Raw genomic sequence first — 26,578 nt, 5'->3', positions numbered from 1 at the left:
CCACGCGCAGCAGCGGAGTCATATTCAAGCGACACTCCCGCCACGATGACGACGGAAATTGGGCATTGAAACAGCTAAAACACTCAAATGCTTCACACCACACGCGAAAAGTGTAAAACCACAAGCCAGCGACGCCACCGAGTCAATTATTCATTTGGGCGTCGAGTAAAGTTCAAACTTACCTCAAAATGGCAACGTCATATTCAAGAGACACTCCCGCCATGAGTACGAAGACAATTGTGCATTACAACACCGCTAAAACGTTGGAAACTCCTTCGCACCACTCACGCGAAGTGTAAAACACCAAGCCAGCGACGCCAATTATACATTTGGGCGTCGAATAAAGCTCAAAGTTTACTAAACAATTGCGACCGCGGAGCAGCAACGCTGCCGCTGACGTCACATTTAAGCGACAGCCCCGCCACGAGGACGACGGCAATTGTGCGTTACAACACCGATAAAACACTCGAAACGCATTCGCACCACTCGGGCAATGTGTAAAATGCCACGCCAGTGACGCCAGGAAGCCTATTGTGCAATTGGTCGTCAAGTAAAGTTCAAACTTTGCGCTACAAAATGGCGACCCCGCAAATACACTGAGCTGTATAACCACAAACTAACCCTAACCACTCACAAGACACTATCAGACTCCGAGTGGGTGCCCGAGTCAAACATGTCAAGAACGCGCTCAAATAAGTCAAGATACAGCAAAAACAACATTAATTGCTAGAGAGCGTGAAGCAGCACCCTCACCTTGACTGGAACAAAGGAAAGAGGAAGTCACGCCACTCGCCTCAGGCGTTTAAGCGATCCAAATGGAAATTGGTTTACTGCATTAACCAATCAGCTTAGTTTGCGTACCTTTTGGCGCCAAATGCGACCAATCAGATGACTAATTCCTAATTATTTCCAAGAACGGTCCAGTTCTCGTGCTTGATTGAAGTCATTCACGTGATGCCCAAGTCTGCTCGGAGGAAAGGTTGTCAAATGTGTTTCAGTTGCATCACAGTTATTATTTTTGAAATAACTCAATGGTTCAGGGTCACTACACACAATGGAAGTCTTTCATTCGAATGTTATATTTTCAAAGAAATTTAGAAAACAAATATTTGTTTGGATTCTGCAGCTTTTGCCATAAATGTAGTACAATTTTTACAAAGTTGTTTAATTACTTTGCATTGATTCTCACGAGGCCACTATTTGGGCATAAGTGCATTACTTTTCTATTTACAAGTGGGGGTATTTTTCACTTTATTTGCCCAATGCACTGCAACAATCACTTACTTTTCCAATACGGTTTATTCCTTACTGGATGGATTCACAAACAACATACAGAACACACTGAGGCATTTGACACGCACGCCTGTCATGCGATAGTCCAGCTGAAAGCAGAGTTGTGTTGGGAAAAGAGGCAAAGTCAGTTTATGACAGAACACCTTTATAGCTCCTCACTCTAAACATTTCATGAATCGACAATTAAGAGAAATGACAACTTCATATTGTGTCAGCTTTCTTGGTCACAATGTATGTAGGGAGAAGCTGCGGCAAGCATTTTCATACAAACCGAACAAACTTACATGCGGGTATTAATAAACCTTACTTTTAAGTCAGACACGTTGGAAGAAGCGGCAGACGCACATTTATCACACCATCAAGTCATTTTAATTTCCAAAGCTTATCTTTGATACATGACGGAACAACTGGCAACACGCACACACTCGTGCAAACACCCGGCATTGCGGAATCATTGTTAACCCCATTAAATTACATTCAAACAATCATTGATACAATTAAATATACATGAGCTTTCTTTTTAAAACCAATATACACGTTGCGATCATATGTTCAGAACAAGTTGATGATACAATTTCAAAAAGTTACACATTGTACACAAACATTTTATCTTCATCAATAAGTGATTCACGAGTCGACTTAAGCTTTAGCTTTAAGCTTCAAATGGATAACGTGGTTACCATGGTAACACGTTGGCCCGGCGCGTCAGTGGACACGGGAGCAGGAACGCCACAGCCATGGATCACATCGATGGGCGTGCATTTTTACATTACATATTTAATAGTTCATCACAAATACAAATTTATATTCTTCACCTAATTTCCCGTAAACGCGTGTACACGCACATTTCCCCCATCAAGGAGTTTGTAAAGTGCGAGCACAGACACAGTAAACTTGAAATGAGCGCCACATTGCACACACGACTGTAGTGTGTCGCTCTGCTTGGCACAACACCACAAAAGCCTTGAAGGCAAAAAGGCATCGGCGCACACCGAATGCAGAAACAGCACCCGACGACAGTTGAGCTTGGCGATGCTCGACCGTGAGCGGAAACGAGCATGTTCCTGCACGCGCTATCGTTTAGTATGCGCCTCGCAGCAAGCATCGGCTTAGACTAAACATGCTTATGCAAACGACCGATTTGCCCATTTGGCCGACTTGATTTCTTCATTGATCCTATCGTGTTTATGAACGCACGGGAGGGATGGTTTGGTGGACCTGGGGGTGGTGGGGGATTGGACAGCAAACACACGAGAGCAAGACGATAAGAACAATTGCGAACTGGCAAAGCAAACATTCACATTGGTGCATTACATCTACAGTCAGCTGATCATGAACCACCAACCATGACCTCTTTAGTTGAGGTCACGACAAGCCAAACAAAGTCAAAACCGCTTGAGCACCTTGCATGTGCACATCATTATCGGTATTATTATCAGTAGTATTATTAACAGCTCAACACACAAATACATTCAGTGTTTTTCTTTTCTGTTCGACGTCCAAGATTTCTGCACATCGGCTTCTGGTGTCATTGAAGGTTGCGTGACGTAGAAACAAGGTGTCCCCGAAAAGTCTCATTTCAGTCTGAAGGCGGTTTCCGTCGTGTCGTTTCTAAGAGATGGCTGCACTCTGCTGCATGCAAGCAACGTGTAGACACTGTTTATGACAAAATGACAGAATTGTAGGCTCTTTCATTAGCACAGCAGGCCAGTGGAGGAGCAATGCGAGTGACACCGCTTCGAAAAAAAAAATGCACAGTAAGGAAACGCAATACAGCTAATCCTTGCCGCCTAAGCCGCAGTCAGGACAGCGGGTGCCGGCAGATAAGAGGACGGCATCTCCTCACTCGCGGAGGTCAAGGTTAGGGGCCGGAAAAGCTCATCAGTTGCCTGGCGATTCTGCTTCAGGAGTCGTACACTTGACATCCCGTGTTCCTAAAGTGGCACGACCGCAAGCGATTACAAACTCCAAATGCGCACTCGTACAAAAACCGTGCTGTATCCTATAGGTTGGATATCATTGGCGTTGGGTGGAATACTTGCATGTCCAAAACCATTACTTTTCAGGAAAACAAAATAACTACGTCTCTATGAACACTGCGTCATCAAAGAGCAAGCGATTTACAACGCTCAGTCATTTGGAAGAATCACAGTCCCACGTGTGGACTGAACAACAGTATCAATTGATGAAAAAATATTCAATTGAACAGATTTGGGTAAGTCACTGATGGTGTAGTGGTACACTCGCCTGACTTTGGTGCGGGCAGCGTGGGTTCAGTTCCCACTCAGTGACGCTGTGAATGTGAGTCGGAATGGTTGTCCCTGTCTATATGTGCCCTGCGACTGACTGGCGACCGGTTCGGGGCGTAGTCCGCCTTTCGCCCAAAGTCAGCTGTGATAGGCTCCGGCGCAGCGCCCCGCGACCTTTACCGGAATAAGCGGTGTTGAAAATGGATGGATAGACGGACCAAATTTGGACATGGAAGGATTTTGGCCCGATGCCCGCAATATGTACTCTATATACACGTGCGTACAAAAATGATTTACAAAAGTTCTTCTGAAAAAAATACATCTTTAACAACTGGCCACAATTTTAGGACCGATTATCATGTATAAAATACTTTTTGGATTGAAAATGCCAGAGAGGTATTCATTTTTTTATAAATCACTACGCATGCTACTTTGTGTTGAAAACAATCGGAGCTGGCACGCTGACATCTAATTATGTTAATGTCGCAACCTACATCGGCAGTGTGCAAGCACGCATGTTCTCGGGGCAAAGGCTATTTCGGTGGGTGAGGCTCTAAAAAAGGAAAGGAGAATACATTTGTGGACAATATGGAATGCTGTGTGAAAGCAGCTTCAAGTAGCTGGCCATGCGGCTGCAAATTTTACCTCACCGGGCCACTAGAGGGAAGCAAAGTAACCTGCTCAAAACAACGCTCCACATTCCGATTTGTCTGCTCGATGACTTTGGGTGTGTTTTATCGGCTGTTCCAACCTGAGAGCGAGCTGTTTGACTTCTGCTTGTGGAGCTTTTCCTTCTCCCTCTTCACCTTGGGCATGATCTTAAGCTTTATGCTGCTTTTACTACTGGGACGCACCAACCCCTGGATGCACACACAATCACACATGGCACAACGCACACAAGCACTTTGCACATATTATTCTTTGAAAAGATCTTTTTAAACATAGGACAAAAAACAGTGTGTATAAAAGGGAAGAACGTTTTTACTGACTCAGTTTGGTTTCAATGTTTGGACAGTAAACATCGCATAATTGTGCATTGTATTTTTGGAATTTGGTGTGCCAGGACCTGAGGAAGGCTCCTTAGAGCCGAAACGTTGTCGAGGCACACCGTTTGGGCGACAAAAAAAGTTTTTGAGGGGATTTTGTTTTTTGGTTTTTGTTGTGGGTTTTGGTTGTTATGATTAGAAATATATTACAAATTCATACCTATTAATAAATAGCACATCTAAAACAAAAAAAATGTTATATAAATAACAAAGGTGACTCTATACAATTCATTTGGAATTAAAAAAGAAAATTAAAACACAGATGACTGGGGGAGAGTGGAAAGTGGTCCACTATGACCGGCGTGGCCAGCAGGCACGCCGCCAGGAATGGGGAAATGGAGACGGGAGATGGCGCAGGGGGATGGACCGTGCATCTCCCCCCCGATCCCGGAAGGGGAATTATTTCCCCTATACTGGGAGAGGGAGGGTTCGGTTCCCCTCACCTAACCCGAAAGCTGAAACAGTGAGGGGAGGGAAGAGACAGAACAAGAGGTCGCAAAGCGCCATCCAGGCTCCAAAACAGTACTGCGGGGCAGTCCATGACAGATGTGCTAGAAAAAAAACGACTGCAATTTTGGAATCAGCATGCAAATTTTTGTGTTAACAAGCATAAAAATCTAACTCAACAGAATAATTTTTTTTTTCAAATTGTTCGACAGTGTACAAGTAATACGTTACCAGCTCAGGCACAGACCAAACAAAACACTTCATTCAAGGTACCACAGCTTTTGTACACAAATAAAAAAGTCATTTATCAATAATGTACCATGCACACTGCAAAGCTACTACACACAAACTCAGCTGCTTGCTGGACTAAAGTTTTTTTTATTTTATTATTATTATTTTTTTTTACTATATCTGCTTTTGGGGAGATTCTTCATCGTTCTCTTTCTGCATTCATGTTGAGTTCAAAGAGCAGACACAAAATGACCAATTGGAATCACAATTTTTTTGTTTCCCCCCCAAAAAGAAAACACAAAAATGTGAAGGTGGAGACATAATGTAGAGTCATGTGAACAACCATGATGGCATCACAGAAGCGTCACCAGTCCTCAAAGTCAATGCAAGAGCAGGTCAAAGGTCATCTTGAGCATCACTTCCTTTTTCCAACCAGCGTCCATCCATCTTCATCTTCATGAGGATGATGATTTTTTGTATTGGCTGAGGTACTTTCAAACTCCATCACCTGCATACGTATGCACACACACACACACACACACACACACACACACACACACACACACACACACACACACACACACACACACACAGAAATAACTAACTATGGGCCATACTCAACGACATACACTGTCACACAATTGTTAAAAGCTTTCTTAGCAATGTCATCATAGGTCGCTTTAGATGGAACGTGGATGGACCCACACAGCAGACCTTCAGTCTAGAATTCTTCTGGCTCATCTAGCACGGGACTCATTTTCACTTGCCATGCACACAAACGTCTCCAACTTTTTTTTTTCTCCACAACTCCCCTTCACCGCTTCTTCTTCTGCATTGGGTGCTTGGCACTTTGCTTAAGGCACATTCGTGGCACTTTCTGCTCTGGAGTTTACACCGCGCCACCTCATTTGTAAGTGAGAAAGAAAAGAAGTCGCACGTGCTGATAATCCATACATACACATGCCAACCGAACGCTTTGGACGGTTTTCATAACGCGTTCCACCCCTGGTAACTGCCAGCCAGAGGTAGCGGTGCGCACGTCTGCACAGCCGCTGCTGTAAGGTTTTTTGACATTTCAAGTGTGCTTGGTCTTTGTCACGGATTAAAATGATAATCAGTGTCAGGAAATGTCCAAGTTTGAAAGGCAGCCTCAGCTGTCAGTGAATCACACCTAGTTGGTGTTTTTGCATGTTTTCCAGTTTCGGCGCATCACAAGTCTGGCTAGGAGAATGCATGGATGAAAAGTCGAGATGACACAATTAGTCGACTAATAACAACAACGACAAACAATTAACATCTGCATTTATTCTTCTGTAGCATATCTCTCTCTCGCTCTCTCTCTCTCTCTCTCTCTCTCTCTCTCTCTCTCTCTCTCTCTCTCTATAGATATAGATTATATATACCTATCTATCTATATATATATATATATATACACAATATATATATTATGTATATAAACGTCACTAACACTTTAATTGGATTGGCACAAACAGCACCTAATGTGGAAGTTGAAGTTGTAGTCTTGCACACAAAATAGTTGATAAGCCATAATTGATCAATAAAAGTAGCAAGCGACATTTAGATAATTGTAACAGAGTAAAAGTACCGTTACCGCTAGCTGCCAGCGTTCAAGGAGTACAAAACAGCCTATGGCCTATGACGACGACTCATCGGCTCTATACGATTCGCGTAAATGGCCTATTTTGAGTTCAAAACGGCCAATTTCACCGAAAGGCGACTGATTTGCATGTATGATATACACACACACACACACACACACACACATACACACGCACAGTGCCAGTCACAGCCCATCACTTTTTCCACATTCTGCTATGTTACAGACTTATTCTAAAACTGATTTGAGTGTAGTGTTCTTTTTTTTTATTTTTGATTTTTTTTAAATCTACATAAAATATAACATAATTGACAAAGTAAAAACATATTTTCAGACAGCTGTGAAAATGTATTGATATTCAAACCCCTGGCTTCATATTTTGCTGCAGCATCTTTGGCAGCAATCACAGCCTCAAGTGTTCTTGGGTATGGCTCTATGAGCTCGGCACACCTGTTGTGGGATATTTTCTCCCATTCTTCTCTATAGATCCTCTCAAGGTCAGTCAGGTCGGATGGGCAATGTCGGCGGACAGCCATTTTTAGGTCTTTCCAGAGATGTTTGATCGGATTCGAGTCCGGGCTCTGGCTGGGCCACACGTGGATATTCACAGGCTGCTCTTGAAGCCACTGCTTTGTTATCTTGGCTGTGTGCTTTGGGTCATTGTCGCGTTGGAAGGCGAATCGACGCCCTAATTTGAGTTCGAGAGCACTCTGGCGCAAGTTCTATGAAGAATTCTTCTATGTGCGGCAGCTGTCATATTCCCCTCCGTGCCGACAGGTCACCCAGTTCCTGCAGCAGAAAAACAGCCTCACAGCATGATGCTGCCACCACCATGCTTCACAGTTGGAATGGTGTTAGCCAGGTGAGGAGCAGTGCCTCTTATTCTCCAGATATGACACATGCAATTCAGGCCAAAAAGTTTTATTTTGGTTTCATCAGACTAGAGAATTTTGTTTCTGCAGGTCTGAGAATCCTTAAGGTGCCTTTTGGCAAACTCCAAGCGGGCTGCCATGTGCCTCTTCGTGAGAAGTGGCTTTCGTCTGGCCACTCTACCAGAAAGGCATGATTGGTGGAGTGTGTTAACACCGGTTGACCTTCTGGATGGTTCTCCTATCTCCGCAAGGGAACACTGCACCTCCGCCTTAGTGACCATAGGGTTCTATCCCGGCGGTTCCTAACTTCTTCCATTTCCGAATAATCGGGACCAAGGTGCTTTTCGGGACCTTCGATGCTGCTGAAATTCTTTTGTATGCTTCGCCAGATTTGTGCCTTGACACAATGGTGTGCAGACAATTCCTTAGACTTCATTGCTTCTTTTCTGCTCTGATATGCACTGCGAGACTACGAGACCTTCTATAGACAGGTGTGCGCCATTCCAAATGATGTTCAACCAACTGAATTGTCCACAGGTGCACTCATTCAAGTTGGAGAAGCATCTCAAGGATGATCCGTGGAACTCAGATGCACCTGAGCTTAAGTTGGAGTGTCATAGCAAAGGGTGTGAATACTTATGTACCCATTATGTTTGAATGTTGAATTTTTTTTTATAAATTTACAAAAATGTCTGAAAATATGTTTTTACTTTGTCAGTATGGGATATTTTATGTAGATGTATTTTAAAGAAAACTATACTCAAATCAGCTTTAGAATAAGTCTGTAACATAGAGAAATGTGGAAAAGGGGTGTTAATACTTTGGCACTGTATATATGATCCCATGAGTTGATTAATCGATGAAATAATCTGTGACTAATCAACTACCAAAATAATAATTTGTGGCAACCCTAATAAGAAGTGTGCAAGCCCATAAGCATTAAAAAAATGACCGAGGACACAAATGGGAGAACCTCAGCCAAGTGGGGCGTGTGACCTGACCTGTGTTTCGCCATCACTGTCCGAGTCCGACTGTGTGGGCGGAGCTGCGACTTTGGCCCTGGGCGGCTTGTTCTGTGTCAGCAATTGGATGGAGTGTGACAGTTGCTGCAGCGCCCCCTGCTGCCACTGACAGAACATCTGCATCAGTCGTACACACACCTGAGTCAACGCACAAAGTAAAAACATACAGTACATCTTATTATATTATATTATTATATCGTATTAGTTGTGTACTATTAACTCAGCAGTGTGTATTGTGTATTATTAACTCAACTGTGTGTATTAGTTGAGTACTATTAACTCAGCTGCGTGTATTAGTTATGAACTATTAACTCAGTTGTGTATGTTAGTTGTGTACTATGAACTCAGTGTGTATTAGTTGTGTACTAATAACTCAGCTGTCTGTATTTGTTGTGTACTATTTATAATAATTATATATTTTATTTGTAAGCGCCTTTCGAGACCCTCAAGGACACTGTAGATCCAATAACTCAACAAGAAAAACTCAATTATACAGAGAGAATAAAACACAAACAAAGAGAAAAATACAGAGCAGTGAACTTACAGTGAGTAGGCGATATTGACCAGGTGGGACGTGAGTTTGGATTTATAGGTGGTGAAAGAAACCGAGTTGGGGAGGTCTGACAGCAAAGAGCTCCGGAGCTGGGGAGTCGAGCGACTGAAGGCTCTGCTCCCCGTGGCGCTGATACGGGCAGGTGGATGGAGGAGGAGGATCTGAGGGTGCGGACCGGAGTGGCGATGTGGAGGAAGTCAGACGAGTATGGAGGGGCGAGGTTGCGGATGGCCTTGAAGGTTCAGAGGAGTTTGAACTGTATTTGAAATTGGACTGGGAGCCAATGAAGTTACTGGAGGATGGGGCAATGTGGTGGAAAGGGGGGGGGGGGGGGGGGTCTCTGTGATGATGATGCAGTGGCGTTCTGGACCACTTGCAACTTATGGAGGGACTTTTGAGGGAGGCCGAAGAGCAGGGAGTTACAATAGTCAAGACGAAAGGTGACAAGACTGTGAACCAAGACACAGCCAGTATGCGGGGTAAGAGAGGGGCGGAGTCGCTTGATGTAAGCTGACCGGGTTAGGTTATTGATATGAGAACGGAAAGAGAAAGTGCATTGTGCTTTCAAGGATGACACCCAAACTCAGAGCGATCAACCGTGAACTTTGGACAGTGTCAATTACGTGCTGACAAGTCGAACTTCTGTTTTAACACTGTTTAGTGTCGTGAAGTTGGAGGCGAGCCAGCCGTTAATTTATGATAAGCAGAAGGTGAGAGAGAAGGGAGGAAGTGGTATCTTGGGTTTGCAAGAGAGGTAGAGCTGGGTGTCATCCGCAAAGCAATGGAAGAGGATATTGCATTTACGGAGAATGGTGCCGAGGGAAAGGAAGTTCTGTAGATGATGAAACGCGGGGGCCCCGGCACACCTGAAGGGACTGGGTAGGGTTTGGATGACAAGGACTTGAGCTGGAGAAACTGCAGGCAGTCTTTGAGGTACGAGTGGAACCAGTCTAGGACACTGTGGGTGACGCCGATGGAGGAGCAGAGTCTATTGAGGAGGATGGGGGAAGAGATGATGTCGAAGGCCGCACTTGCTGTAGGTCAAGGAGGATGAGGATGGAGAGTGAACTGGAGTCAAGTGCAACGGGGGAGGACAGTGGTGATTTGGGTCATGAACGGAACAGAGGATAGGAGCCAAAAATGCACGACTCCAAACCAAATGGACAGTTTCCAAAAAGAGAGGTTTAATGGACGGGCGTAGGTCGGTACACAGGCAGGCCATCCGAGAAAGGCAACAGTATCCAAAAACACGAGGCAAAGAGGCGAGGTCGATCATCGGAACAGGGTCGAGTCTTACTGGGAGTCTGTGACGTGGAAACAAGGAATGCCGGAACGCGACGACAAGGTACAACGAACTGGCGACGAGAGGGAATGAGACACGAGGTTCAATGCAAGGGGTCATTAGGGTGAACGAGGCACAGGTGGTGAAGATGCTCACAGGAGCAGGTGTGTGTGAAACAGGGGGAAGACAAAAACCGCAACACACACCCATGACAATTTTTAAATCAAGCTGTTTCGGTACTGTGGAGGGGACAACAACCGGGCTAGAAAGGCTGTTGAGTGATAAGTGGGTGCCAACTACTTTTTCAAGGACTTTGGAGATGAAGGGTCATTTGGAGATGAGGGCGCAGGGAGGGGCTCAAGCTGGCAGCTGGAGGGCTTGGATTTATGAATGAGATCAGCCATTTCTCAAGAGTTTTAAAGAGGAGAAAGACTGACAGAGGGCGAGGGGTTCAGGTTTGCAGAGAGGTGGTGCATTTGCATGGAGGTGTTGGTGGATATTGACATGTTTTATGTCCAGTGAGTACGTAGGTGCCACAGATGTCTATAGAGGTGAAGTACGTTTTTCAACGAGTAGGCGTGGACAAGGATCTGGTGCAGCTTGTCTTGGAATATCAAGCTTGTAAACAACAGTAATTAGTCATAGATCCCTGTAAATGGCAGCAGGATTAGAGATCAGCACAGCTTTTGAGTAGAAGATAAAGATTAGGGGGTGACTTTTGGGTTTTTCTGTCTATTACAAGGACAAGAAATGGCACCTGACACTTGAACAGAGTATGTATACATCCGGTACAGACAAAGTGTTTTGTGGTTCTTAGTAGTAAGTGTCGCAAAAGATGACGCAGTTGATGGACTGAATGGCAAAAAGCTTGGAAAAAAAAAAAAGCCAGCGAAATTCAACTCAAGCCAAGTGGTGAGTCCGTGTCGCTCACTGCGCATCTTATGCTTGTATATCTGTAATTAATTGATTATTTTGCCATCAAAACCCCCCAACAGACTGCCACCCAAAAGTCTACGGTTTAAAGCCACAGAGCAGGACAAGTTCTCCAGAAAACCCAGACCAAACTTCTGAGCGAGTGTATACCACAGGCACACTTAATCATTGACGCCATTCGAGAGGAGCTCATGCAGATCTGGACAAGTGCAACATACAAGGTTTCCCCGAAGCTCAGATGATCAGCACGGAGCGACAAACCCGGAAATTTCCACTCCTCCTGGCAAGATCTGCTCACTGTGCAACGACAACAAGACGCACCCCCCAAATTCGATTTCCGTTCTTACGTTGGGATTCGCTTTGATATTGCTTTCATGTGTAAGTGCGTTGATATTGATCCAGTAATACCGGGATCTTTATTTTCATGCCCATTCTCCCATTTTTGAGGATGTAATAGTAATAGTAGTAATAATAATATTTGTGCATGTGGAGTACAAAAAAGATAGTTTTCTATAAACACTGAAAAATATTGCATGTAAAATGTAATCATATTTACTTTCTCCTGGAAATTGTAGTAAACAAAATTCTGCATGGCCCAGCTGACAAAATAACTTTTGTCTAATTACTGCATTCCAGATTTACTTTGAAATCCAAAATGAGGCCAAACGTCAGATTGAAAAATTGAACACGTCGAGGTCACGCCGCCGCTGCATGCTTTGGTCGCCATTTTTTTGTTTATTCAATGCACAGCTCACACAAAGCGCAACCCACTGGCCAGGAGGTGAATCCATTGAGAGGATTTACTGAATCAATATTGAATTGGGTGGCGGGGGGGGGGGGCGGGATATGGCAATGTGTCACTAACTTAAATTAGAAGCCTTCCGGATTAAAGTTGAAACATCTTCAACAAACAAGAACCGTCCAGTTGCCTCCATTCAACCTTTGCCGGTTACCAAGACGACCTGGATGACTGACAATGTCCCCACACACACACACACACACATTAACTCAGGTGTGCGTATTAGTTGTGTAGAATGAAGTTGTACTCTCGCATGTGGTCATCTTAGCAACATTTATGAGGATTGTGGCTTCAATTGTTATCAAAATAATTACAATAAACGAGACAAGAATTGTGTTGATGATGATGATGAAGGTGCATGTACCTGAGGTAAACTCCCATCATCCACCACCGTATGAAACTCTTGATCCATGAGGGTGCTGATGAAATCTTCAACTTCATCCTGCTCCAAGTCAGCTGAGCACATGGAACAAACAAAGAGAAAAGGTTCACTAATAATTGGCACACCCCTGAAAGTGATTATAATGACCTATATTAACGATGTTGTGCCTGAAATATACCATAAACTATGATCCCCAAAACACTTTCATGGAATTTCAAGCCAGGCCTGCACCCACTCACGTTCCGGGGAGGCGGGGGACATCGAGTCCGAATGGACCACGTGCCGCGCCTCCATTGCTGAGGCGGCCGACCGGAGCTGTGGCCGTAAGGTGGTCGGTGCCTGTCGTGCCGGCGATCCCCAAACCCGTGAGGGATGCCGTCAAGCTGAAGAAGGAGTCCTATCGGGCTTTTTTGGCCTGTGGGACTCCTGAGGCAGCTGACGGGTACCGGCTGGCCAAGCGAAATGCAGATTTGGTGGTCCCTGAAGCAAAAACTCAGGCATTAGAGGAGTTCAGTGAGGCCATGGAAATAGACTTCCGGACGGCTTCGAGGAAATTCTGGTCCACCATCCGGCGTCTCAGGAGTGGGAAGCAGTGCGCCATCAACACTGTGTATAGTGGGGATGGGGCGCTGCTGACCTCGACTGGGGACGTTGTGAGTCGGTGGGGAGAATACTCCGAAGACCTCCTCAATGCCACCGATTTGCCTTCCCATGAGGAAGCAGAGTCTGGGGTCTCTGAGGCGGGCTCTCCTATCTCTGGGGTTGAGGTCACCGAGGCGGTTAAAAAGCTCCTCGGTGGCAAGGCCCCGGGGGTGGAGTTCGCCTGGAGTTCCTAAAGGCTCTGGATGTTGTAGGGCTGTCCTGGTTGACACGCCTCTGCAACATCACGTGGACATTGGGGGCAGTGCCTCTGAATTAGCAGTCTGTGGCGGTGGTCCCCCTTTTTAAGAAAGGGAACCGGTGGGTGTGTTCTAAATACAGGGGGATCACACTCCTCAGCCTCCCTGGTAAGGTCTATTCAGGGGTGCTGGAGAGGAGGGTCCGTCGGGAAGTCGAATCTCGGATTCAGGAGGAGCAGTGTGATTTTCGTCCTGGCCGTGGAACAGTGGACCAGCTCTACACCCTCGGCAGGGTCCTCGAGAGTGCATGGGAGTTCGTCCAACCAGTCTAAATGTGTTTTGTGGACTTGGGGAAGGCGTTCGACCGTGTCCCTCGGGGAGCCCTGTGGGGGGTGCTTCAGGAGTATGAGGTACCGAACCTCCCGATACGGGCTGTTCGGTCCCTGTACGACCGGTGTCAGGGTTTGGTCCGCATTGCCGGCAGTAACTCTGACTCATTTCCGGTGAGGGTTGGACTCGCCAGGGCTGCTCTTTGTCACCGATTCTGTTCATACTTTTATGGGCAGAATTTCTAGGCGGAGTCGAGGCGTAGAGGGGGTCCGCTTTGGTGGCCTCAGTATTGCATCTCTGCTTTTTGCAGATGATGTGGTTCTGTTGGCTTCATCAAGCCGTGTGATCTCCAACTCTCACCGGAGCGGTTCGCAGCTGAGTGTGAAGCGGTTGGGATGAGAATCAGCACCTCCAAATCTGAGACCGTGGTCCTCAGTCGGAAAAGGGTGGCGTGCCCTCTCCGGGTCGGGCATGAGATCCTGCCCCGAGTGGAGGAGTTCAAGGGGGGAAGAAGAAGAAGAGATCGACAGGCGGATCGGTCCAGCGTCTGCAGTGATGCGGACATTGTATCGGTCCGTTGTGGTAAAGAAGGAGCTAAGCCGAAAGCTAAGCTCTAAATTTACCAGCCGATCTACATTCCTGCCCTCACCTATGGTCAAGAGCTGTGGGTCGTGACCGAAAGAACAAGATCCCAGGTACAAGCGGCCAAAATGAGTTTCCTCCGCAGGGTGTCCGGGCTCTCCCTTAGAGATAGGGTGAGAAGCTCGTCATCCGGGAGGAGCTCAGAGTAGAGCCGCTGCTCCTCCACATTGAGAGGAGCCAGATGAGGTGGCTGGGGCATCTGATTCTGACTCCGGTGAGGTGTTCCGGGACACGCCGGAGAGACGTAGTCTCTCGCCTGGCCTGTGAACGCCTCGGGATCCCCCCGGAAGAGCTGGATGAAGTGGCTGGGGAGAGGGCAGTCTGGGCATCCCTGCTCAAGCTACTGCCCCTGCGACCGGAGCTCAGATAAGCGGAGGAAAATGGATGGATGGATGGAATTTCAAGCACTTACAAGCATCTGCACACATTGCTGTACTCTTAAAAGTACACCACAGCCAACAGCTTACAGCTAAGCACCATGCACATGATGCTCAACATACAGTAGTTGTACATACTACGATTGCACCAGTAACGCTTTTTTTCAGACTGCTTACGACTACAAGTAGTTACAGTTTTATAATCAAATATTGTTAAAAAACAAACTTTTCTTGAACAGGGCAGCATATGTTTCACTCAAATATTACACTTTTGAGACTAACAGCTTGACATTACAACACTAGTTTTGTAGTGTTCAGTTGCACGCTCATGCAGAATGCTGGATCTGTTCACTTCCTTTTTATGCTAGTACACTTTCTGTGGACCGAACAGAGGAGTTTGAGATACTCCCCCTGTGGTTGTTATATTGTGTTATTTATTAGAAATGCAGCAGGACAGAACATGGTTTGTGAGGGGCCAGATAGAGAGAAAAGAGATTAAAATAACAGCAGAACAACAGCAGAGTCACATGTTCGTTTTGCCGCGCTGTGTCAGTGGGTGCTCAGAAAGCCACCCATAAACAAAGTTGAACATTATTATTATTAGACTTTACGCCCATCTGATCGGTGTGATCGGTATCGGACGATAATTTGCATTTTATGATGATCGGCTTTCATGTCATAATTCACCCATCCCATCAATGACGTCATCGATCGGCTCCGCACAAGACATTAAACTCCGCGTCGCCGTCACGTATAAATCCAAAAGCTAGTTTATTTTTAGCCTTGTCATGTCTCGTGGCACAGTACTGTAACTATCTGACAGCCAATAACTTTTTTTCAATCTTGTCGGTGAAAAAACACGTCGGTGTGGTACTATTCTGCGGTGTCTCAGACAAACAACATCAAAGTTATTTGCAGTCTGTGAACAACTGAAGTACGTCGTGGGGAACGTTATCTAAATGCTTCAAAACAACAAATTTGATCGGCACCTGAAAAATGTACACAAAGAGGAGCATGCCGCGTTCAAGCAACACAGCGTGGGCAGGGGGGGGGGACAAACAAAAAACACAGGAAAAGTCAAATGGACGCAAACTCTGGACAACAGCAGTCCATATAGCTGGGACAGTGAGAAAGTTAGAGTAAGCATGCCATTAACAGTATTTGTTAAAGTAATTTAATTACAGTAAGTAATTACTATGACCATTATTTCTGTCATATTATAATGCTGATTCGACCTAAACTTGTGTCAGTGGCCAATCCTTGAATGCCCCCTAGAGGTCATTGATGGTTTAACTTTTGTCTAAAATGCTAGAGAATATATTTGAAGATACAGTACTCAGTATACAGTACACAAGTATATACAATCAATCAACAAGTCATGTAAAGAGACACATTGCTCCATCTTGTTATCGTTTTTTTTCAACTTGCTGATCGGTCCCAAAATTGTTATCATTGTGAGTGGCCCCACATCAAGCAACGGAATCCTGTGGCAGGTCTACAGCGCCATTGGAGCTCTATTAACGGTCACAAGTGCGTGTTGTTCATCTAGTGTGCAGAGTTTCTGTGCCAGCCCAATGAGGACAGGCGGACTCCGCCTCAACCCTCCAAAAGGGGGCAGCACGGGACAAGGCACCCACCCTGAGGACACAACCCCCGCCCAAGGACCAGGGTGGTCTGCCAGCCCCACTGAGACGCCAAAAGAGGGACACCGATTGATTAGATTTGTTTCTTCGGTTGTTGTCGATGGCTGATTTATTTACCATTGTCATGGAAATACTGCTGGACAACATCCACCAGCCAATCAGCTTTTTGCTCCCCGTACACGCCTCCGAAGCCGTTATCCAGCGCAATCTGAAAGCATGGAAACGTTGAGACAACAAGCACAATCGGGATTTGGGTGACTGCCAAAATCATCATTCATCATTTTGTTCCATGGAAAATCAAGCGGAACGGCTTCGAGAATCATGCTGTACGTTTTTCATCGATTTAAGTAACTACTTTGTGTGTTTAACTGTTACACACATCAGAAGGCATATGCAGCACCTGCTCATTTTAAGGGGAATATTTTATTGTGTGTACTTGTACATTTTTATTTGAAATGAAAGACTGTGTGTGTAAATATTGGTACATACTAAATATACGTTATTTTTGGGTTCTTTGAAAGAAGACCACTTATTGTTAACCACACAAAAAAAGAAAAGGTTACGTTCGGCATAAGCATTATGCAGTGTAGCACATTTCACCAAGTAACAAACAATAAAAACAGGTATGTGCAATTAAAGACACTGCAGGAACAAGTAAGAAAATCCAATGAGACTGTGAAGAGATAACACAGTTTGAGTGAATGCAAAGAAATAAGTACAAAAACTAGTGTTTTGCTTCAACTGGTGACCAGTACACCAGTTCTGCCTTATTGCTCTGTGACTGCTTTTCCTCAAAGTCTTTCTGTCTCCAAAGTGCTCTCTGTTCTCCAACTACCGGAGACAAATTCCTTGTGTGTTTTTTGGACATATTTGGCAAATAAAGATGGTTCTGATTTTGAAAATGTTTTAGAACTATTTTCCCAATAGTAGTAGAATCGCTATTATTGTTACTTTTAATAGTATTTCTAGTATGTTGTTGTTTTCATCCCTTTCCTGGTTTTGTCAATGCCAACTGTTTGTTTCTGAATAGCTTATTTCAAAACAAAAAAGCTAGTCTTTGGGCGGATTCGCCACTTCCTGATCATAATGACAATGAAAGTCAACGTTCGTAACCCTTCAGCAACTATTTATAGAATTATAAAAGAAAGTAATGTAAAAGCCCAAAAGGAGAACGTGAGCAGAAACATTGACCAACACCGTAACGAGCTTACTGGCGGCTCATCTCTCCGTCGGGGCGTGCGTGAGACTAACAGTAGTCATTGAAGTGTGTGCGTACACAACATGTACACGTATTGAAGTGTATGTATATAAATGTGTAAAATATATTCGGTATGTTTACCTGCAGAACGGGCCACGTGTGGAGGGCTGCCCTCACACCATCCGTGAAAAGCCCACGCGAATCTGCGGATGCCGCCATGTTGGCCACGGCAGACATGAGCAGTCGACCTCGATGCGCTGATTTGGCTCAGACATCATGAGTCAATCCACTAGTGCAAATTGCATCGATATGATTACAGCGATTAAAGACGTCCGAGAGTCAACGTGAAGAACTTGTTCATCCATCCATCTTCCATTTTCAGAGCCGCTTCTCCTCACGAGGGTCGCGGGCGTGCCGGAGCCTATCCCAGCCGTCATCGGGCAGGAGGCGGGGTACACCCTGAACTGGTTGCCAGCCAATCGCAGGGCACAAACAAACAAACATCCATTTGCACTCACATTCACACCTACGGGCAATTGAGAGTGTCCAATGAATGCATGTTTTTGGGATGTGGGAGGAAAGCGGAGTGCCCGGAGAAAAGCCACGCAAGCACGGGGAGAACATGCAAACTCCACACAGGCGGGGCCGGGGATTGAACCCTGGTCCTCAGAACTGTGAGGTAGACGCTCTAACCAGTCGACCACCCTTACAACATGCTAATTTTTGCCACCTGAAGTTTGATGGAACATAAAAATACCCATTACGTATTCATTTTTTTCTGGCAGTTAAAGATAGATAGATGGATAGAAATATGTGTTATATGCACATATAAGTCTATATGGTCCATTTACCATTCACCATATATACATTACATATATTTACATACAGTATATGCATACGTATACACTCATATATATATATATATATATATATATATATATATATATATATATATATATATATATATATATACGTGATATTTCAGTTTCAGTTTTCTGTCAATATGGGGTACATTGTGTACATTGGTGAGGGGAAAAAAATAAATGTAAATGATTTTACCAAATGGCCGCAATATAACAAAGAGTGAAAAATTGAAGGGGGTCTGAATACTTTCCGTACCTACTGTATCTACAGTATAACGATGGGCGTTTATTTTTTAATCAGATCGCAGCGTCAACAATTCCTCACAATACTCTCAATAGCCACCAGGGCGTGTCGTTGCACCACAACATTTCCATCCCTCCATTTCCCTTGCAGTCGTGCATAATTATCCTCACGAGTTATCCCGCATACCTTCGGGCGAGATCGAGCCGGGTGAAGCCCTGGACTGCAACTAATTGCAGGGCACATAGAGACAAACAATGGACTGGTCGCCAGTCAACGGCAAGGCACATTTCGGCAAATAATTCCCACTCATTGACGGTTTAGAGTGGTCGCTCTCAAATTTGAAGTACAGCTTGCCGCCTAAAAAGTACTTTGGTCTCCATGTAACACCATCGTGACCAACATTAAAATACAGTGGCATAGTTAATGTACAGTCTTCATCAATATGGCAACATTTTTAAAAAATAACTTCTTAAATGATTCAATGAAGACGTACTTCACAAATGTTTGGGGGAAAAAAAAGGGGTCTCAAAGATTAAATGCAAATATATTGAACTCAAAAGTTAAATATAACTGAACTGCCGGTGACCGGTTCAGCGTGTACCCCGCCTCCCGCCCGAAGATAGCTGGGATAGCCTCCAGCGGGCCGCGACCCTCGTGAGGAGAAGCAGTAAGGAAAATGGATGGATGGATGTATTTAACAAATTTACTTTACTGGGGGGGAAAATTAAGCCACTGTAGCATTATGCACAATTGGAACATTTAATTTGGTGATTGTACCACTAGATGGATTCTACGTACCACACTTTGAGAATCACTGGTTTAGGCTCCAATTAACCGAAATAAGAAGCCTGTTTTTCGATTATGGAAGGAGAATCCACAAGAGAACATGCAGACTCCACACAGGAAGGCCAGAGCCGAGATTCGAACCCCAAACCTCTGAATTGCGAGGCAGACGTGATGGTGCTACCCAAGGTCATATAATAGGGTTAGGGTTACATAAGCAACTAGCACACGTGCTTGTGGAGTTTTTGCAGTTTTGACAAATCAATACAACCGTAGAAGTGTTAACCCCCATTTTTTGACTTTATGACAGAACAAACAATGATTCTGGGTTGATATTCATGATATTCATTTGGATCATCATAATCGGGATGACTTTGATACTTTTCCACTCAGTCAAACAAAAGAAGGCAAAGTAGAAAGTTGCCAAAGTGGACGTGTTCAAGTCTCGTCGTCGTCACTGTGCTTGGCCTTGTCCTCGCTCAGGCCGCTCTCGTCTATGTTTTCCAACGAGTCGGCGCGCTGCAGCGTCAGCTCGGACAGACGGATGCACGGCAGCGTGTTTTGCTCTGGAAACATCCACGGCTTCAAGTTGGGATTGTGCTTCCGCTTCCATTCGGGATACTTCTGAGATGCCTTGTAGATCCTCCTCATTGCCTGAGAAGAAGCCACAGGGACGTATGTCACAGTTGCTTGAACCTACTGCACTGTGACTTTTTTCCCTTGTAAAAAAAATAAATGAAACAAACAAATAAATAAATAAATAAATAGACCTTTTGCCATAACCTCACAGACACATACTTGCGGGTGGTAAAAGCGTTAGCATTAACCGATGGCACCAGTAGAAAACAAACCCTAACGTGTCCTTTGAACAAGGGAGAGCTACAGTATTAAGAGACCATGGGAATGGCTGCAATGGTGATTTCAGTCTTTGGAGCTCGAATGTGTGAAGTGTCAGTTGAAAGAAATATGTTGTGCGAGGTAAATTGCTGAGAAGGGACACAGAACACTGGCCCGTAATTCTTTTGTCTTTTTGTTTGTCGGTATGGTTTGATTTAGTTTATGCCAAGACTGGTAAAAAGCATTGCAGATACAAAATGCATTTCATAATGTGTGACCTCTCCCTGCCCTCTCTGAAGATCAAATTAATCAAAAACTAGAAATAAAATAAGATAAAAAAAATAAGAATGAAATACCACACTTTTACTTCTTGATTTAAATCGTATTCAGAAAAGGTGTGAAACACCAAACGAGACAGATGGGCAGGAACATAAAGGCAAGAGCTGTTTGAGCAGTAGCCTCATTTGTACGACACACGTCTCCTTCCTCCCAAAACCCGCTGGGAGTCCTCATAGGTTCTCACATCTACACAGAGCAGTTGTGGCCACAGCACCAATTCTGTGACTGATCAGTACTGAAGATCGGGTCACAGTGTTTGCGACTGTGTTGGATTAAGACCATGCAGCCCACCTCTCGCCAGTGCAGAAAGGTGCTCGGCCCATCCTGCCCGCAACCTAGGCATTCCCCCAGGACACACAATATGATGAATTACAGAGACCCCAAGGTAGTCTTGGGGGCAAGACACAGAAGCCAAGGAATCACCAAGACCTCAGCACCGAAACACCGCCGGGAGCCCAGAAAGCTGTCCCTTCCAGAATAGCCAAAGCGCTCAGGCACACCACTGTGGTGCTGGGTGGGTAGGCCCCAAAGAACTGACAGAGAACCCCACCCCCCAATCCACCCACACTCACCCCCACACACGGCCAACCAGTACCTTAGCTCACACTTCAACAGGGAACTTGATTCAGGGGGCAGTTTGATGGAAGCGTGGCTGCCATTCTGCACCGCTGCACTGCTCTGACCACCACCAAACATCCAACCACATTCATTCATCGTTGTTGTCCTTCGAGGAATGTCCCTTCTTCTTGAGATGCAAACAAACCGCTGATTCTGGACCCGAATAAACCTGTACCTGTGTAGCGGCTGCTTAGTCTCTCCAATGTAGAGGTCATTGCACTCCTCACTGCATTGCCCTCGCGAGCTGTTTTGCCACGAGACGAGTGATCAACCGATTGGTATGCCGGACAGTCGTCTCACGAATCCCGCCCGGCAACAGCAACAACACCCGATTGTTGACCACCCCCAGGGAACACCCCCCGCAAATAAATAAATAAATAGGGAGACTCCACAATGAAAATTTAGAACTGAAGAGATAACGTTAGTAGGCAGGCTAGCCACGATGTTTTGCTAAATGACTCAAGGACAACTAAAGCAAACCTTTTCTACAAACTTGTGAGAAATGTCTTCCACAAACCCAGCGACGGAGGTTTGCTTCCCAGTCGATCCCTTTACAAGTGGCGACTACGTCTTACCGTTTACGACATCTGCTCCATTTTTCCTCCTCACCCACAGGCTCCGCTGGATTCATTTGGATTGATTTTTTTAAGGAAATATTTGCCGGCATAAGCCCCAACACGACAAGTTTTTGTCATCGTTTTCAGTGAGCAATCAGCATTCATCACTCGCTTTAATGCCCTCTGGAAGTACACTGGTGCCTATTGTTGATAAACATTTTGAAAAGGTCTATACTCAATACTGCAGATACCTTCAAATAACTTACTTTACCTTCATTTATCAAGTAACTTCATATACCTTGGGAGCCACAAACTGAGAGACTCTGTTCACCACCCACTTTGGTAAAGAACCTACAGACAAAGAAAGACTTCCTTCAGTTTCCATGTTGGTCCCCACACGTCGCCCTTGAACATTTTGAGTCCCTGCCAGGATGAGATTTGGATGTTTGTGTTGTCACCTCGCGGGTCCAGCTGGCTGAGGTAGTACAGAGACGAGCTGTCTGCTCCGCTGGACTGGATGAAGTACCCGGTGAGCAGAGAGACGGCGCGGACAAAGTCCTTCTTTGGAGGATGTTGCTGCCGAGACAAACAGTCAATCAGTCATATAAATGATATGCTGAAAAGAATACATGACAATTGTGCTTCTGCGCTGAATATGTTTGATGATTCTACACACATACAGTCGACGGTTTATACTTGGATATTGATGAATATTTACTGCGTGTTTGACGGAGTGGTTGATGATCAGGAAGTCGCTGCCAAGAGGAAGCCATGACCTCAACGTCACAAAGTCTCGATTCTTCAGTGGACTGGGACACCTCCCTTCAATCAAAAACATTCAACCCTTCACTGGTTATTCATCAATCGTCCATCCATTTTCTAAGCCGCGTTTGGGTAACGGACGGCTGAGCTGGAGTTGATCCCAGCCGACTCTGGGCCAGATCGAGGTGGGCTAATCCTGGACTGGTCAGAGGACAAGTGCTCACACTCAAGTTCACAACCAAGGACAATTTAGAGTCTTCAGTGAACCCAACAAGCATGTTTTTGGAATCTGGGAGGAAGCCGCAGCACCTGAACAAAAACCACGCGAGCACAGGGAGAATATGCGAACACCGTCGTGCTTGTGTGGGTTTTCTGCGTGTATTCAAGCAAACACGCAAACTTCACAAATGAACGCACATATTAGACTGGGACGCTCTCTTCATTTGTACCCGCTATTAGCATTAGCATGTCTTTGGGATTTGTCCACAACAGACGGACACCTACAGGACACAAGTGGAAAAGCAAAACGCAAATATAGTCAAATGGTGTCTTTCAGTCCAGTGTGAGCACTTCCGTCGTTAGCATTGACAATTCCAGCATCCGTCCGTCCAGCTTTATACAGCCAACAGAACGATCGACAGCTTACAGGAGTAATAGCCGACGTCAGCGTTGACCGTTAGCCGGCCGATGTCGTATGTGTCGATCATGTTGCTGTCCCACTTCTTGCGGTAGTTCGTGTCGTGCAGGACGTCGTACAGCGTCTCGCCACTCACGTCCTTGCACACGATTTTCATCTGGATGGCATCAGGAGAACGTCGTGAGAACATCGTCATGACGACTTTATGAGAACCTCGTCTTGACAAAATCAGGAGAGTGTTGTCATGACGACATCAGGAGAGCGTCGTGAGAATGTCGTCACGACGACTTCATGAGAACGTCGTGAGAACGTCATGACAACATAACGAGCACGTTGAGAGAACGTCATCTTAACGACATCAGGAGAATGTCGAGTGAACGTCGTCACGATGACTTCTTGAAAACGTCATGACTTCATGAGAACGTCATGACGACCCAACATTGAGAGAACGTCGTCTTGACGCCATCAGCAGACCGACATCACGGGGAGTGTGAATGTGATCTGTGTTTTCCATCCGTCATGTAACTGGATCTGCGTCCTCATTCAAAATTGACACGTGAGCTTTGCGATGTGCATCTGTCTGCATATTTGCGTTTGTATGTTCACAGCTATGTTTGATTGTGTCTATGTTCTCCTCTATGTTAGTGTGATTGTTTCTCTTTAAGTGTGTTTTTGTGTGTCACAAATGTCAAACATGTTTGGCATGATGAAGAATCTTAGCTGAATTCAGAAGAATCTTAGCTGAATTCATGCATTAAAATGTAAAAATGTAAATTGATTCTGCTTTGTTTGATGTTGATCAAATTGAGTGCTACAATTGGTGTGTGCTGAAATGATGCCGCTGATCACCTTGATCTTCTGGATGGTGTTGACGCCGTCGTCGGGGCAGCACCACACGGTGACCCCTCCCTTGTGGTAGCGCCGGGTCCAGCCTTGGGTACCGAGGCACTGATCCTTAAATGATGAGAAGTCTGAGTCGTCCGGAATCTGAACGGCCATCTCGCCCGATGCTGGGAAGAATCCCACTGAGGACTGACAAGGTTTTCCACGCAGCGGTCGTGCGAGGCGGGACGCAGGTGTCTATTTCAGGTGCGTTTCAGGTGACCTGATATCACTGGTCATGTGAGCCCACTCGCCACCAATCCGCTGGCGTGGCAACAAAAGCTGACTAATGGTTGGAGCATTTTGGTTGCCAGGGAGATTTCTTGTGTGCAGGAAATACAACCGCCATTTTGTCACTCCATTGTCAAATACGTGGACGAGGCTTCGGCTACCATCAGCCGCAAGTCCAACTTCAGCGCTTACAAGAATCCCGCTTATCCTCACTAGGGTCGCGGGCGCGCTGGAGCCTATCTCAGCTATCTTCGGGCGAGAGGCGGGGTACACCCTGAACCGGTCGCCAGCCAATCGCAGGGCACATAGAAACAAACAATCATTCGCACCCACATCAGAATCAGAATCCGAATCATCTTTATTTGCCAAGTATTTCCAAAAAGCACACATGGAATTTGTCTCCGGTAGTCGGAGCCGCTCGAGTACGACAACAGACAAGTCCATTGACAGAGAACGCTTTGGAGGCAGAAAGACATTGAGGAAAGAAAAAAAACAGTCACAGAGCAATAAAGGGTTGCTAGTTATCTGCCTACAAGCAATTTAGAGCCTTCAATCAACCTCGCATGCATGTTTTTGGGATGAGGGAGGAAACCGGAGTACCCAGAGAAAATCCACGCAGGCACGGACAGGACATGCAAACTCCACACAGGCGGGGCCGGGATTTGAACCCCGGTCGTCAGAACTGTGAGGCAGATGTGCTCACTAGTTGGCCACCGTGCCACCCCTCATTTTATACTTGATTTGTTTTATTCATTCAAATATCTCAATTTGGCTTGTTAACCACTTCTCTGTGATGTGTCAAATTGATAAGACATTGTTTTTCACTTTAGAGGGACTTAACACACGTATTTGTCCTTAAAATGTGAGTGGGATTCTGCATTGTTGAACTTGTGGAGCATTCTGCTGAAAAGTTTGCTTTTTGTGAGGAAAAAGTTCACACCTGAGGTGCAATTAAGATTTTAAGTCTTTGAGTCTGTGGTGGTTTTGGGGTTTTGGACAACAGGAAATATGCTGGCAGCCTCAAGATGGAGTCAGCAGGAGACTTGTTGACTTTTCCTCAACGCCGGCGCCGGACCAAAAGTTTCTTTGTGGCCTACAGCCATTTGGCTGCAAATGTGCACGTGTGCTCAACCACGTGGGACGCAATTCACGCCAGGAAAGTCCTGAAAGCTTCTCCATCATTTCGTCCTCCGACAAACCGCTTCACACGCGTTGTGTGTCTGTTGTCATGCTGGCTACACAGCACAGCACAACACGGCAACCGTAGCCTAAGTGAACACATCAAACACACAACAATAGAGATGTGTGTGTTTCATTGCTTTATGTCCAGTGTTGGGAAGATGACTGGAAATTTTGTCACTATTACAAGTTACCCTTTTGAAATGTAACAGTAATGCAACTATTTCAATGACTTTCTCAAGGGAATATAATTAATTATATTCGATGACATTTTGATGACTTTTCTTAATTTGGAATGAAGGCATCAAGAGGACCCTTGACGTTTCTTGGGAAAGGTGAATTCAAAGCATAGAAACCTCCTCTGAATCTCAGACAAACTAATAGATTGCACCACAAGGGGGCGCTTCAAGGTCGTATTTGGAAAAATAGGTCATGTTTGGGACTGCGGTAGAATGGCACATGACCAGAGAGTGACAATCACAAGATGCGGCTTGAAAAGGAGCCAATGATCTGAGCTTTTGCTCACCCTAACTAAAATTGTAATCAAGGAGATTTCCAACAGGTTTGTAATTTCATGACACATTTTCTTCCACTAATGTAATGGATTAAAATTACATCCATTTTGTAATGAAATTACATCGTCTTGTTACACTTTTTATGTAATATATTACATCATGATGATGATTTGTATGACGTCATCACTCAATGAAAATTCCCCCCAAACAAGTTGACAAGTAAAGAAAACGCGAGAATTTGAGCAATGAACATTAATGAAGTCAAATGTAACAAGCACAAAAGATGATCAAGTCAACGAATCGAGGAGATTATTTTCTCAATCGCTGTTGGAAGTGGAAGGAAAAAGTCTCCGCCCAGTGAGCAGCCGACCCCCG

General features: G+C 45.2%; 2 protein-coding genes across 4 annotated transcripts; both read right to left on the bottom strand.

The window, feature by feature from the left end:
* Positions 1 to 1,639: 1,639 nt before the first annotated feature.
* tsr2 (TSR2 ribosome maturation factor) lies at positions 1,640 to 18,153 on the bottom strand. 3 transcript variants are annotated; one of them, XM_061788134.1, is made up of 6 exons: positions 17,898 to 18,145; positions 16,676 to 16,766; positions 12,710 to 12,801; positions 8,758 to 8,916; positions 4,294 to 5,774; positions 1,640 to 3,227 (listed from the first exon to the last, which is right to left on the bottom strand). In XM_061788134.1, exons 1-5 carry the CDS (start codon positions 17,991 to 17,993, stop codon positions 5,682 to 5,684), a joined length of 531 nt encoding a protein of 176 aa, XP_061644118.1. In that variant the 5' UTR covers positions 17,994 to 18,145; the 3' UTR covers positions 1,640 to 3,227; positions 4,294 to 5,681. The 3 variants fall into 3 exon arrangements, with proteins under 3 accessions (XP_061644118.1, XP_061644117.1, XP_061644120.1); XM_061788133.1 differs by having other exon boundaries at positions 1,640 to 2,949; XM_061788136.1 differs by lacking the exons at positions 1,640 to 3,227; positions 4,294 to 5,774 and adding an exon at positions 5,800 to 7,673 and having other exon boundaries at positions 17,898 to 18,153.
* Positions 18,154 to 19,576: 1,423 nt separating this feature from the next.
* On the bottom strand, positions 19,577 to 26,567 carry stard15 (StAR-related lipid transfer (START) domain containing 15). Its single transcript, XM_061787486.1, has 6 exons — positions 24,246 to 26,567; positions 23,406 to 23,553; positions 22,716 to 22,819; positions 22,456 to 22,573; positions 22,296 to 22,348; positions 19,577 to 20,300 (listed from the first exon to the last, which is right to left on the bottom strand). The coding sequence occupies exons 1-6, from the start codon at positions 24,393 to 24,395 to the stop codon at positions 20,085 to 20,087; spliced, it is 789 nt and encodes a 262-aa protein (XP_061643470.1). The 5' UTR covers positions 24,396 to 26,567; the 3' UTR covers positions 19,577 to 20,084.
* Positions 26,568 to 26,578: the final 11 nt, after the last annotated feature.

This window comes from Phyllopteryx taeniolatus, chromosome 10 (genome assembly GCF_024500385.1).
Source record: "Phyllopteryx taeniolatus isolate TA_2022b chromosome 10, UOR_Ptae_1.2, whole genome shotgun sequence".
NCBI classification, from domain to species: domain Eukaryota; kingdom Metazoa; phylum Chordata; class Actinopteri; order Syngnathiformes; family Syngnathidae; genus Phyllopteryx; species Phyllopteryx taeniolatus.
The sequence above is the reverse complement of the archived record's forward strand: the minus strand, read 5'-3'. Positions and strand labels throughout refer to the sequence as shown.